The sequence below is a fragment of the Monodon monoceros genome, unplaced genomic scaffold (assembly GCF_005190385.1).
Source record: "Monodon monoceros isolate NGI ecotype Baffin Bay Population unplaced genomic scaffold, NGI_Narwhal_1 Super_Scaffold_20, whole genome shotgun sequence".
NCBI lineage: Eukaryota > Metazoa > Chordata > Mammalia > Artiodactyla > Monodontidae > Monodon > Monodon monoceros.
Genome location: NW_021703777.1, coordinates 101035759 through 101050849, shown reverse-complemented (window position 1 = coordinate 101050849; position 15091 = coordinate 101035759). Strand labels below are relative to the sequence as shown.

General features: G+C 51.9%; 1 protein-coding gene across 9 annotated transcripts in view; it reads right to left on the bottom strand.

Annotated features, from left to right (window-relative positions):
* Nucleotides 1-15091, bottom strand: part of EVC (EvC ciliary complex subunit 1) — an 84620-nt gene that overhangs the window by 42040 nt on the left and 27489 nt on the right. For all 9 annotated transcript variants that reach the window (XR_003795551.1, XR_003795552.1, XR_003795553.1 and 6 more), the window contains exons 6-11: nt 14887-14985; nt 12089-12226; nt 9403-9561; nt 4664-4880; nt 2830-2978; nt 256-354 (exon numbers count right to left, since the gene is read on the bottom strand). Coding sequence is in view for 6 of the 9 variants with exons in the window: in XM_029234960.1 (XP_029090793.1) it covers nt 256-354; nt 2830-2978; nt 4664-4880; nt 9403-9561; nt 12089-12226; nt 14887-14985 (861 nt within the window). In the remaining 3 variants the exon portion in view is untranslated. The remainder of the gene's footprint in view (nt 1-255; nt 355-2829; nt 2979-4663; nt 4881-9402; nt 9562-12088; nt 12227-14886; nt 14986-15091) is intronic.

The window sequence follows — 15091 nt, the reverse complement described above, 5'->3', positions numbered from 1 at the left end:
TGATGCCCACAAATGCTGGCCTATTTTCATCCTGGGTGAGCTGACTTCCAAAGACCTTTGCCTCTAGGGACATTTGGAGGTGAGGGTCCCGAGCACCTCAGAAATGGAAGGGGCCTCAGATGTGACCTGGGCCAACCTCCCTCCCTGGTTTCTGCCAAAGAGGGTCTCGGAGTCCCCAGCCCGGGAGGACGTGAGGTTCTCACACATGCCCAGATCCTGAGGTTTTCCTGCCAGTCCCACTTGGAAACCACATACCTGGCAGAGCGCGGCCACGGCCTTGGTGGCTCTGACATTCTCCTCTTCCTCCAGGTCACTCCGACTCAGTCTTTGCCTCTCCAGGACCTCGTGAAAACCCTGTGAGTAAAACAGGAGCTGAATCTGGAAGGAAAATGCTGATGTTCTTCCCAGAAAAACCTCAACAGACCCCGCCTCTCAGGTTGGAAGGATGTTCACCCCAACTTATACACAAGGAAACTGAGGCACAGGGATGTATGTGACCTTCATGGCTTGTGAGTTGTGGCTGAGGCCGGGACCAGTGAATCCGACCTCCAGGAAAACCACAGACTGTGATTCTGTCTGTGTACCTAGCAGGAGAAGGTGCGACCAGCACTCCTGTCACCCTTCTCTCCTGGCCACCCAGACATCATTTTCTGATTTCAGTTGCTGGGGACCACCATCCAGGCCCTGGGAGGCCCACCCAGCGGAGCCCGAGGCCAAGCAGGGCCACTGGAGGTCAGTGTGGTCAGTGGCCAGCCAGACTCCGCTCTGACCAATGGACCTCAAGGAGCCCAGCAGAGTGACAGGGAGGCGTGCGCCAGGTGCCCCAGACACAGTCAGAAGGCACCGCAAGGTGAAACCACAGAGGGTGGACTCCTCTTAGGGGGCAGCTGTAGGGGAAGAGGCCCCATGGGGGAAATGAGTAAGCTGAGTCTTGAAGAACAAGGAGGGGTCCCTGGAAGGAAGGTGGGGGGCCAACACAGTCCCAGCTCAAGGAGCTACAGCAACAGAGACCAGGCAGTTAGAACCCTCTGGCCTTGGTGGGGGCAGAGTGGGAGGGGAGCTGAGAGGGAGGGGCTGCACGTGGTGCCAAAGTCTGTGCTCATCCATCAGTTCCCTGTTCATTCAATCACTTCTTTGTTGTTTGTTCATTCATTCAATTATTTGTTCTTTGTATCCATCATCCATCCATCCATCCATTCGTTCACGTGTTCATTCATTCTTTCCTTCATTCATTTGACTTTTCTTTCATTTGTTGGTTCTTCATTAATTTCTTTGTTCATTCAATTATGTGTTCCTTTGTTCTTCCATCCATCATTCATTGATTCATTTGTTCATTCAGTTATTCCCTCATTCCTTCATGCATGCATGCATGCATGCGCTCAACCCTTCCCCCCTTGGTCCCATGTTTCCTGAGCACCAGCATGTTTCCTGAGCACCAGGTTTCCTGAGCACCAGGTCCTGGCTGTGCTGAAGTCCTGGGTTGCAGAGCTGACGCTGTCACCGTCTCCATACTCAGGACTTGCACTGAGCAATGTGATGTCAGAGAGAAGGGCCTAGAGATCTCAGAGTAACAAACTGCTGTATAATCGTATCTTTTCACTCTCATTTCAAATGGATCTTCTTAAAGACAGAAACAGCCCCCCACCCCACGGTATGACAAACCCCAGAAACCCCAGGCGTGGGCCCTGGGAGGAGGCTCTGTGGGTGGGGAAAGGCACTGGACCAGGGAACCAGGGACGTGAAGACCTCTCCTCTGTTCTGGCCGCTGGCTTCTCACTCGGGTATAGCTGCCGCCACCATGCCGGCCCCCAAGGAGGGCATGTGTCTGGGCTCTGGCCTGAGCCTGGACCCAGCTACAGTCCTGCCATCCCCTCGGCAGAGCTGAGACAAGCAAATGCTAGCGAAGAGAGAAGGACCCAGAGAAACAGTCAGGCCGTGGCTGCCCCTTACTGGTCTGGCTGAGCCTTAACCACCCGGCAAGGTGGGTGCTACGATTCCCATTGCACAGATGAGGAAGCCAGAGGGTTAGCAAGGTCACTCAGACACAGCAGCAGAGTCAGCATTCAAACCCAGGTCCTGCTACCTCAGCACCCAAATGCTCGCCAACCCCGGGGGACGGCCACTGACAAGCAGCCCTGCCTATCCCCGCCCCCTCCACCAACAGGGAAACACTGAGGCAGAGTCCTGCTCTCTCTCTGCGAACTGCAAGCCCTGGTCCTTCCAGCCTGTGCTGGCGCCAGCTCACTTGCTATCCCTCAAGCAGGGTGACACCTTGCTTCCTGCCCTCCAGCCGGTCTCCTTGTCTTTTTTCCAGTCAAGACCACGAGCGTTGGCTACCTTGGCCACCTCGCTGGTCCTGCCTGCTCATCCCCCCATGCAGGGTCCTCCCCTGACTTGCCACCTGACCCAGCGAGGGGGCCCATCCCTGTGTGACAGCCTGCCTTACATGCAGGACACGCCTGTCCCCTCTGGGGACATCGCACGCTGGTCTGCATCGCAGGTTGGGCCCTTGCCCTGCGCCATCTGTGTGAAGCCCTCTCCACGGCCCCTCCCACCGTCTTTCCATCGTCCCAGTGAGGGTGGTGCTGCTCGAGCCACTGGCTTACAGACCAGGAAGCTAGGGATACAGAGTCCAAGGGAGCTGGCTAAGGTCACTGGGCTGACAGGTGGGAGGCGAAGAGAGACCTCCCGTCTGGCAGATGCCAAGGCCTCTGGCTACCCAAGCGCAGTAGCAGGGGGCCGAGTCCCCTCCTGCCACCCTGATCAACCCGCGTGGCCCCCTGGGACGGCTGTGCCCGCGGACGTGGGAGTGAGTCAGGAGCAGGTCACCTGGAGGAACTCCTCGGGGTCGGCGGTCTGCGGTGCCGTGGCCAGGAAGCTCCTCTGTTCCTTTTGCTGGGCCAGCGTGAGCCTTGCCATCCCCTCTGCCTGGTGAACCAGTGAGGCTTTGACCAGGTCTCTGCCTCGCTGGACAAACTCTGAAATTGAAATAAAACAAGGTTGCTCCCCCGGCGAAACCTCCACTGGCTGCTTCTGCCAGCACGTGGAGGGTCAGAAACTTTGGGGCAAGTCCCCTTTTTATTCTGGTTTTATCATTCAGGGCCCTCCCCCTGGGGTCCAGGACTCAGAGCAACATAAGAGGTTTCATGTAATTGCTGTGCAGGGCGGCCCGCCAACCTGACCAAGAAGCAAACAAAGGGGTATTTTCCCGGAGAAAAGAGTGTGAGGGAGGGGTAGGTGGCAGAGGGAGGGACAGGCGACACAGGGTACAGAGAGCCTGAGTCTTCAGGAAGACAGTGACACGTCAGACTGGAGTCGAGATTCAAAAACTGCCAGGGTGAGTTATTAGATCAGCAGGAGAGAAGCAGGGTGAACCCAAGGGCAAGAACCCCTGTGGCAGGGGAAGGTGAACTTGGGGAGAGAGGGGCGGGGCCTAAAACCACCCTTCAGCCCACCTGCGTCATTCGGCCCCAGCAGTGTGCCAAGTACAGGGCCAGGAACTGGGGTCTACCAGTGAGCAGGACCCAGCCCAGCTCTCAAGATGTTCATGGAATGCAGGAGGAGAAGAAATCATGCTGCATGAGGGCCGGGGCGGTGGCAGGACGGGCCGGGGGTGGGAGGAAGAGGGGGCACACGCAGCGTGGGACCCCAGAGAAGGCTCCTGGGAGTAGAGCCAAGGACGAGGTTGGTCAGATTCTGTCCACTTGGGTTTTGGAGGAGATGCTGAGCAAAGAAGCTGTTGAAGTGAGGGCCTGGCGACGAGGAGTCTGCAGTCCTTGGAAGCGTTGGTTTCAGCATCTCACACCATCCCCACCGCCACACACACACGTCATACCTCCTTCTGCACTTGCCCTAATGCAGGCACACTTCCTTAGGTTTGACCTGAGAGTCTGTTTAGCCTCTAGCACCAAAGAAAAGAGTGTGGCCAGGTGGCCAGGAGAGACCGGAGTCCTCCCTCTGCCTAGGGTCCTCCCTCCACCCCTGACTGTCTCCTTGTCTCCCCCATCTTGTCCAAGTTCAACAGAGCCCCACCTAGGGGGCTGCTTCACCATCCCATCCCAGCCACTCGCTTCCCACTGATAAAGCCCAGACCACTGTGTGTGGTGACCCCCAAGGCCAGATGCATTCAGATTCTACATGGTCCAAAGTTCCAGCCAACAGAAAGTTTTCCATGTGGTCACCTCCTGCAGGTGAAACACCTGGGTTTCCTCTTGCGGGTCCCACCAGCGGTGTGACCTGGACTAATTCCCAGATGCCCTTGATGTCTTGAGCCCTGATCTGCCCATCTCCCAGGGTCGGCCCGGGAGCAGTAACACATGTGGGAAACAGCCACGTTGGGTTCCCTCTCCTTCCCCACGTGACTGGCCCCTGTCCACGCTCACCCACCAGCAGCTGAGCCGGGCCCCGTGCCACATGCAGGGCTTCTGGGCGTTCCCGCCTCCTTCGCCCTCTGCATGTTCCGGGTGCTTCTCTGGCAGCCTGAATCACTGATGGCGATGTGCAACAGGCAATCCCGGACCCTAGGAGGTGACCTGGGATGGCAGCCTGTGCTAGCCTCATGGGAGCTGCTCCTGACACCTGCGAGTGCCGCCATCAACCCTGGCCCACACGGCCTGCAGCACACACGGGGTGCCGGGCACCCGGGCCTGGCCCACTCGCTCACCCCTGCCGAAGCGCTCCGCCTCCTCCCAGAAGGCCTTGTGCTGCTGGGTCAGCAACTCCTCCCTCTGCCGCCCCGACAGCTTCCCCTCGACGGTCAGCAGCTCCAGGCTGTGGGAGATGGCGGCCAGGCGGCATCTGGTCTCCTCCCGGATCTGCAGCTTCAGGAACTCAATTGTTTTGGCCACGTGTGCCCGCCCCATTGTCCTCTCCAGGGTGTCCTAAGAAGAGAAACACAGGCGACAAGGGGCTGGAACGCCCTGGGTCAGTACTTGGCCATGAGGGTCTGTAAACAGTCACAGGCTTGGTCCTGGGGCCCCACCTCCCTAGGAGCAGAGCACAGGCCAAACTGCTCTCACGAGCTTCTTGTGTGTGCCTCAGATGGGGACAAAATGGTCCCGCACGGGGACGTGGTGAGGCTGACGCCGCATAACACAAGGAAAGCGCTGGGTACTCGGTGAGTGGGCCACGCTTCTGGGGAGGGATTTAATAAATGCACATGACCAAAGAGGGAAGTTCCCCTTTCCCATTGTCATCCCTCTCCAGTCGACAGGGCCTTGGGCCTCCACAGCCCAGGAGGAGAAACATTAGAGAAACAATAAAGGTCGCGGGACTTTTCGCTTTCGAGCCTCCGGGAACCTGAGTGCTGGGGATTAAATAGATTTGCCGGGTAAGCCTGACCTGGAGGGGGGACCCCAGCCGTCAGACTTTAGAAGAGGCCTGCCTGCCCTACCATGCTGTCCTTCACTTAGAACACGGCTCTCGGACAGGACGCCTCCCCCATGGAGGACATGTCCACCAGAGGCAGGGGCGGACCCTGCAGGTCTGCGTCTCCTGTGTTCGCATCTCAGAGAGCAGCCACTCCAGGAACCTTGTAGAATGAGAGCACGTGCACCACGTACGTTAAAGCTGCATGCCCTGTGCCTCAGAAGGACACCTTTCCCACCTAGGGGTGGGCCCCCAGGACCCCCGGCACGGGGCCTGAGTTCGCCTCCGCCCTTCTTCCCCACCACGCCGGCACCCTTGCCTCCTTCACACCCCTCCGCTCCATCTCCTTCCAGCTGGCCCAGAGCCACGGCCAGCTCAGGCCCAGGTCACTTCCGCCCTGGGCTACTGCCCAGGGCCATCCCTGCTCTGCCAGCCTCCCACCTGCCCGCTCCGCTCCACCCTGCCCCGCCCCGCACGGCAGGCAGGGGGCCTTTCTGAGGTGCAAACGTGGCTCTGCCATCCTGGGGCCCAAACCCTGCAGTCATTGCCTTCAAACCAAGTCTAAATTCCTGGGCACGGTGCACGAGGCCCTTCAGGACCAAGCCTGGCTGAGTCTCCAGCCTCGTCCCACACACCTCCTTGCTCCTGGCTGCCCAGCACACCCGGCCTTTGCACACACGAGCCTCCACCTGGAACACCCTCCCGGTCTCCTCTCACTTCCCTGCCTGGCCAGGTCCTGCTCGTCCTTACGTGCTGTGTGGCACCTTCCCTGACCCCCTCCACCTCCACGGCCCCCTCCTCCCATCTCTGCTGCTCCTGTGCCTCTGTCTAAGCATAGGGATGGTCCCAGGCTGGACTGAGAGCCCTTGAGACAGAGGCCATACCTGCAACACCCGGTAACCAGCCCTGGGGCTCACTGTTTGCTGAACTGCATTGGTCTGTGTTTGAGCAACGTGTGAACAGGGCAAGGACAATGATCCCCCAGTTATGGACAAGAGCACTGAGGTTTATTCTGGAACGCCACCCAAATAGCCCAGGGACAGCGGCTCTGAACCTTCCTCTCCGCCAACTATATGAGCCCGACGGTCGTCAGCGGGCCCATGACCGCTAGAGGGCGCAAGAGGATAAGCGCTCGGTGCAGGTGTGCACGGCAAGGGATCCAGCGAGGCTCAGGGCGTGGGGGACAGTGCCCAGGGCCCAGAGCAGCCACCTCTAAGGCATCACGGTCACTCCACCCGGCTGGAGAGTGACAGCTCAGCCTCTGGATTTATATTCAAGGAAAGATGGGAGTAGAGTCGAGAGGCAAGCATGAGCAGAGGGGCATCAGATGGAAGGTGGGAGGAGTAAAGGGACTTGCGTGGGAGGCGAGGGGGCCACTGCTGGCTCTGAGAGCTGTAGCCAGTCCTCAGACGTGCCCGGGCTCAAACTTGGCTCCAGACCTGCATGACCTTGGGCACAGTGTCCTCACCTACGCCTGACTTACAGAGTGGATGTGAGCATTAAATAAGTTAAAATAGGTTAAAGCACTTAAAATAGCAACCAGAAGACAGTAGGTGCTCATGAATGCAAGCTGTCGTCATAATTATGTACAGCAGGTCCCCACATCCCTCCTACCATCCTCTTTCTCTCGAGCATCCCTAGAAGCTGATTCTGATGACCTCTGGGGCCCTTTCCAGGGCTCTTCCAGTTCTGATATTCAGCAACTCCATGCGACACATTCCGACTGCCCAGGCCAGAGTTCTCAGATGTCTCCAGGCTGAGAATTTGAATTCTTCTGGAGTTTATCAACAACATACTCTGACATACAGGCAGAGCCAACCCGTCCCTCTCTGTACAAACACAGACTGCAGCTCTTTCCACACATCATTACGATGACTTGTTTACGGCTATTTTGTTTGCTGACACTTGGCCTGCCATTGTCTAATCCGTATCACATACTGAGCACTTCCCCTGGGCCAGGCTCTGTTCTAAAGGTCTTACATGTCATCCACTTTCTAACACTCTCAGAGCTGATGCTATTCAGATTCCCATTTTACAGATGATGAAACTGAGTCACAGAGGTTAAGTAACCTGTTCAACGTCATACAGCTAATAAAAGGCAACTGTGGGATGAGCTCAGGTTTCTAGCTCCAGTCTGCAACACTGTTCCTGTAACAGGATGTGGCACACAGCAGGTGCTCATGAAATGCTGACAGAAGGAAAGGCCTACAGATAACCTGGAGAAAATTATTTCCCTTCTTCCTATGTGGAAGTGACCGGCTAACACTCGGGCCAGAGTCAGCTAAGGATACGTTTTTCTTCTACATCAATATCCTGCTGATGGAGCAATAATTAAATACAAAGAAAAAAAGAATAAAAGGAAAAAGATCCTTCTCTTTGATAAGCATTCATATCGGCAGCCTTATCAAATCAAAATCCAATTCAAAGGGCCTTGGACGGCAAACCAGGAAGCCTGGGGCACAGGCTGAGCGATATCATTAGGCAACATGGGAGTCCTAGGTGAGTCGCTTAGCTGGCTCCTCTGCTCTTCGGGAATGAAATATCTGTGTGTCTATCTTTCAGCAGTGCGGAGGAGGGAAAGGAAACTTTGCTTGTACGTGACAAGCAAAAGCAAAAGCAAAGAAAGTTCTCAAACAGCTGTGTGCACCTGGGAATTTGTTAAAAATGCAGATCCTGATTCGGGAGTGGGGTCGAGATTCTGCATTTCTAACCAGCTCTCAGGTGACGCTGATGCTGCCGGTCTGCGGACCACACTTTGAGAAGCAGAGCAGTTTGTGCAGAAGCAGCAGGGACCGCTCCACTCAGCAGCGCCTTCTCCTCACGTCTGAGGAGCTGAGTCTCTGAGCTGAGGGCAGGGCGGCTGCTGCAGGTTTCTGAGTCAGGAGTGCCCTGGGCAGGTGCACAGGTCTGAAATGTAATTCATGAGTTCTCAAGGTCAGAGGAAGGGGAAATGGGTGGGTAGGTGCCCTGGCCTTTGCACACAGCAGGGCTAGACCGAAACCTCCACAACAAAACCCGACAGTGACCGAGCATTTCCCCGGGCCCTGCCTGCAGCAACTCCTGGGACCACCTTTTTTAAGTACAGTAACTGAAGCTCAGATGGGTTAAGTAACCTCTTCGAGATCACACAGCTTCAAGTGGCTAAGCTTAGATTCAAAGTCGGATTTGGATTTGTGGATTCCTCTGCGCCAGTGGTTTGCATTCCTAGCTATACATCAGAATTGTTTGGGGAGTTTTAAAAACAGCAATGCCAGGTCCTCCACTTCAGACCAATCAGATTGGATCTCTGTGCAAGAGGCCCGTGACATGGGCATTATTTTAAGCCCCCTAGGTGGTACATGGGGCCGTCGAGGAGAGCTAACCAAAGCTCTGTCCACACCAGTGAGCATCAACTATGACTACTCACTGTGGTCACCTGGAACCTTAAAAAATCCAGACTGGGCTTCCCTGGTGGCGCAGTGGTTGAGAGTCCGCCTGCCGATGCAGGAGACATGGGTTCGTGCCCCGGTTCGGGAAGATCCCACATGCCGTGGAGCGGCTGGGCCGGTGAGCCATGGCCGCTGGGCCTGCGCGTCCGGAGCCTGTGCTCCGCAATGGGAGAGGCCACAACAGTGAGAGGCCCGCGTACCGCAAAAAAAAAAATAAAAAAAATAAAAATCCAGACTAAGAATCTTTGGGGTGGGGACCCATCTTGGACCCAAGCATCAGTACTACTTAAACCTCCTCAGATAACTTCAACGTGCAGCCAGGATTGAGAACCACCAGTGCCCTACGCTGTAGTGACGTGGGGCGGGCCAGTGTCTCCACTAAAGGAATGGTTAGATGGATGGACGGACAGATAAATGACTGATGGATAGATGGATGGATGGATAGATGATGGACTGATGGATGGATACACTGCTTTTCTCTGGCCTCTATATCCCTTTCTACAATCTGCAAGTGTTGAACTTAATGACCCCTACGGTGCTCCAAGCTTCCGGATTCCACGTCTCTAGTTTGAATATCACGTTCCCTCCCTGCCCCCTCCAGCGTTACCAGAGCCTGCAAATCCTGAGAATCACGCAATAGCCCTTCAGCTGCAATCATTCTTTCTGTCAGAGTCATCATGAGCTGTCGGGCTTTGGAGCTGGAACACTTAAATTGGTCCACCAGAAAGTGCTGGATGTTTTCCATCTGTTTCCAGAAAGCTTCCATCTGTGAAATGAGAATGAGATGCAAGAGGTGGGGGGAGAAAACTTATTTAAGAAAGCTTTAAAGCTGTCCGGCTCAGGCTTGGGCATTACTATTCACCCCTTATCACAAACTGAGATTAGAACAATTCTACAAGTTGGAGAAAGTTATCTTGGCAACAATCACATTCTCCAGAGGTTCCTCTTTGTAGGTGCCAGTCAGTTTGGAGGTGGCTTTTCAGCAAACACCAACGAGCTGCTGATAAGAAAGGCAAGCACCATGAATCTCTCAAACAGCTGAATGACTGCCCGGCAGTGGGGTAGGGAGTGGGGCGGATGCATGAAATTCGACCATGCGCTCCTGGAAGCTTCCAGATCTTTAAAGGGGATTAAACGCATCCTGGAAATAAAAGCATGAATGGCCATTTAATTATTGATTATTGTCCTAAAAGTATAAAAGAACAATATGACAGAGATGACGACGACCATAAAAACATTTTGCCTTCAAATCTTTTTCCTTTCTCCACCATCTTATCAGGAGCAGAGTAGGGAATCGCCAAGTGGTTTAGAATGTTGGGGGCTAAATTTTTGTCACTGCAGCCTTCCAGACTCTAAGAACAACGATGCCCATAGTCATAGCAACTTTTCTTTACGGCATGCAGGTTACAAGCCAGGCTCCGTGCTTCACGCATTTTATTTCTAGATAAAATATGTATCGGAGGTACAGGGAACAGGCTCAGGAAATTAGGTCACTCGTCAAGGGTCACAGAGGCAACAAGAAGCAGAGGCATATTTGATTCAGGTCCCTTCAAGTCCCACAGCTGTGATTTTCTCCATCTTGGTTCCACCTCTCAGATGTTGAGATGGATGTTGCTTGCTGGGCAGGGTCAGGAGAAAACCCACACCTGCACGAACCAGCACCTCTTCGTAAGTTTGCTGTCCTGTCTCAAGGGCCTCGTGGCAGCTCAGCAAACCCTTTATCTGCCCTGGCCACCTCCTCCCTCACATTCACACCCTGCTCTCGCCCCCTCTCGCCCCATCAGACGACTTCCTTTCCAACTGCTATCAGAGAATGTGGACAATCATCCGTGAATTCCTGCACATCCGGAACCAGAGCTCTACATCCAAGCAGCTTCGCCTCTTCTCTTCCCATCGCAGAGAACGAGGATGCCCACTCCGCTCTTCTGAAAAACTCGTGATGCCCCTGGCATCCAAGACCTGACTTTCTCCTGCTTCTTCAAGGTCCATACTCAATCCTCTGCCTGAAATGTGCAGACACGGACAAGATATTCCACGGCTTCGGGGAGTCCATGCACCACCAGAATCCGGGCTGAGTGCCCTCCCTTAGCCATCTCATCCCGAGAATATCCTCGCTCTCCATGTGATCCTACCTGAGCTTAGTGGGGACTCTCCATCCCCAGGCATCTCCAACTCAGGATGTCAAGCCACACTCACCATCTTCCCTCCCAACTTGTTCTCCTTCTGGGATCCCTATTTCCGTAGACCTGATCCTCTATACCCTCCTCTTCCCACCACCACCTCCTTTAGACACCACCCTATCAGCTCTCCCACTTTTTCTTACCTCTCCAGCCCTACTGCAATTGCCTTCATGAAATTCCTACTGGATTAGCCCCAAAGCCCCTAACAACCCTCCACACAGCAGCCTGGGCAGTCCTTCTAAAACACGGCCAAGCCACCCCCTGCTGCTTCAGTGACTCCCATCTCCTTGGCATGAGACGAAAACCCTCAGGGAAGACCTCTGGCTTTATCCTGCTCAGCCTGCTTCCTAGCCCTGGCTCCCTTCTCTGCCCACCCACTGGACAGCATCCATCCACACTTCTCTCCAAAAGCTTCTTGATGACCCTTTCTTCTACAAAGAGCTTCAAAACCCTGGGGTATAATGAATCGTTCTCCCCACTGTACCTCAGTCTTCCCATACTTCTATCTATCATGGCACTTGTAACCCACAAAGTCCTCATCCGTTCACCTGTCAGTCCCCCCCCCACCAGACAGGCCTGGGCATCTCCCTGGCAGGGCCAGGTCTAAGTTCATTTTGAATTCCCAGAGTCCAACACAACACCTGCGTGCCAAGAAAATATTTGTTTAATTTGTAATACATGAACAGCAGGTAGTAGAACCTCAAAGCAAAAAAGAGAGTTTGAGGGAAGCCATCCTCTCTAGAATTTAAAACATGCTTTTATGAGTGATGCCTGGAGTTTGAGAAGTTAGCAGCTGGCATCTGCTCTAAGCCACAGGGCGGTAATGACACATAGGGTTAGAGTGATCTTTGCTTTGAATGATAAAAAGATCAATGTAAAATTTAAACAAGGAGAGTTCATTAAGAGGAAAAAAAGACTCCCTCAGTAAATCTTGGCCCCTTAATTATACCTTCTCTATCACTAACTTCAGAAACTGGATCCCTGGCTCCAGAGCAGAACGCAACAGGGAATTCTAGTATTAAACATGCTTCTAGGTACCATCTCTTTAATCTCGCCAAATGAACTGTCCCAGAAACCACGCTTTTTATATGGGAAAGAAAATCCATCACATACATTAGCTATTAGATGCTCAGAATATTCTCTCTCTTTCTTTTCTACATCTGCCAGGGTGATGTATTCAGAGTCACCAGCACCCAACATCTCCGTGTTTGACAGTCTGACCTGAAGTCTCTTTTCTAATTCCTCCAAATCCTGGAGAAAAAAAGAAAAAGGTAAATACAGAAAAAACCTAATGTATCTTAAATTCTAGAGAAGAAATGCTTTTATTTTCACCCCATTATCATAAAATATTTCTTAACCATAATTAAATGCTTTGGGTGTTGTCCTACTGAAGGATTGATGATAAAAATCATCAAAGGGCCTCGGGAATAATGGATTACGCATTTTCTTCTATAGTTTTTCCCTCATCCCCCCAAAATAGGCCATATTTTAAAAACAATGAAATAGTATCTTCCTATCTTTGTGAAGTCCGGGAACATGTCATGACATCTGGGGTGTGGGATGGAATGTCTCCTCCCCACTCCTCTGGTTTCCATGGGGAAGGATTACCTAGTACACCCCAGGGAGGAAGTGATATGTATTTGACTGGCGGTTCCAAAGCAGGAAGTGAGCACAGCCCCTAGCTTGCCCAACCTCTTCCTCTTTGGGATGGACCATTCAGGGGAGGCCACTGCTCTGGTGTGGCCTCAGCCCAGAGTGAGCTGGGCAGCAAAGGTCCCTCTTCTGTGTAGGGAGGCCTGAGGTGGCCCAGCTTTGCCAGTAAGCAATTTGGGTAAGCAATTTAGCTAATCCTGGGATTCAGTGTTAGGAAGCAAGCCATGATCGCTGTGCACCTAAGCTATGTCTTCAAGCTGGCCCCTTTCAGTGATGAAGCTGACATTTCTCTGTCTCCCCAACGCTTTCTCTTAATGAACTCAGAACTTAGAAGGAAAAGGGGAACCCTATGTATGGAGTCCTTCAAACCCCAACCTGGAGTGTGGAGGGTTTGTTTTCTGTTCTGTTCTGTTTTCTCTAGACCTATGTTCACCGATATGTAATCAACACTGGTGTGGGTCCAAATCCATTATTGATTATCCAAGCGGAAGCCATATGTGACTTCTAATTCTCACAGCGTCTCTACGAGAGAGAAATGAGGGTTCTTTTCCAGAGGAGGAATCGTATCTATGGGAAGTTGAGATATTTCGTCCCAAGTCTCCCAGGAGGAAGTGATGTGCTAGGCTAGGCCCCTTAGGCTCACTGACTCCAGAGCCCCACTCTTCTAACTGCACGCACTATGCTGCTTCTCTCCAAAGCAGCTGCCATTTCTGGGCACCTCTCATCTTCATCTAGAAGTTCTGAGGCTGTTGTCGATATTATAGGAAAGTATGCATTTAAAGCCCTTGGCCAGACTACATCCACTGAACAGTAGCCACTGACATAATTAAGATGCTCTGGAAGTGGTAGAGGTGGGATTTGATCCCAGGCCTGCAGATACCAAAGCTCTTACTCTTTCCATATGACATTCATTACAAGTATCACCACCGTTATCATTCTTTTTGTCATTGGAGAGTCATTTAAACTCGTGGAGCCTCAACTTCCTCAGCTATAAACGAAAAGAATGATGGTCACTCACAGGGCTGTTGTGAAGATTAAATAATGTGTGTAAAGCACTCTGTGCATTGCCTGATAATGAGGATCACAGTAGTGGTGGTACTGAGCACGATGACCATGACGTTAACAAAAATGAAGACGTACTGCCTTCTCCCTGGGATGGAGTGATGAATCCTCCCCCTTGGAATCCAGAAGAGTGAGGAAGAAGCTCTCCCTCCTCCCAGTCCCCCAAATCTCAGGGTTGCAGTGATAAGGATGAGAATGATGACTATCGTGGTGACTCATGAGGTGACTGATGAGGTGGTAATGATGGCTAATGGTGGTGATGGAAGGAATGAGGACAGAAGTGAGGATGATCAGGACGACGGTGGAGGTGGTGATGGTCACGGTAACGAAGATGAGGACGATGGTGGCAATGGGAGGAGTAAGAATGATGGCAACAATGATGGTGGCGATGATGAAATGTTGGGAGTGGCGGCGGTAATGAGGAGGATGAGAAGATAATGATAACAGTGGTGATGGCCATCATAAGAATGGTTACGACAATGATGACCATAATCAAGATGGTGGTGGCGATGGCGATGGCGATGGCGATGACAGTGGTGGTGGTGACTGTGTTGGTAATAAAACAATAATAATGGCAATGACATTGATGATGATTGTGGTGGTGTTGGTGGGAATGGGAATGATGGCAGCGATCATATAATCAGGGTCTGGTTGTTACTTTGCTAGGAGCTTCATGCAAATTTTCTTCTTTCTGTAATCCTGCAGGATGGGAATTATTATCCCATTGCACAAAGGAACAACCCAGGATTCTGAGAGTTTGTGAAAGACGGGACCAGGATATCAATCTCCACCAGAGTAGCCCTGACTCATTTTGCTGCACATAAAACAATATAAAGCTTGTATAAAAGACTGAAACGAGAAGAATGCAAAGTAGTAGGAAGAGTTATAACCAGTAAGCAAATTATATATTTTAAAATACCCCACACTTGTACAGAAAATAGAATCAATAGTGGTTCTCTTTAAGTAGTGGGTATGGCCAACATTCTCTTTTTTTCTACTTCTAATATTTTTCCACATTTTAATAATACACACTGTTAGTTTTATGTTTATAGCTATACTTTTATATACCATATTGTGTTGAAAAGTATATATTGTAATAAACTATTTTTATACATAAAAATACTTTACTATAATGTGTTTTATATATCATAATAAACTATTTTTAAGTTATTTTGAAATATAGGTTGAAGACTTACATTTTCTTGTTTTGAGAGAATCTTCTGGTATACTTCATCATCAATCTTCTTTTTAGGAAGAAGGTCAAGGAGGCACATTTTAAAAATCTGAATAAACATCTATTGCCAAAAAGGGAAACATAACAGAGAAAGGTTTCAACAATGGTATTTCTCTTCCCTCCTTTTTCTCCTACCTCCTTCTTCTCCTACCTCCTTCTTTCTCTCT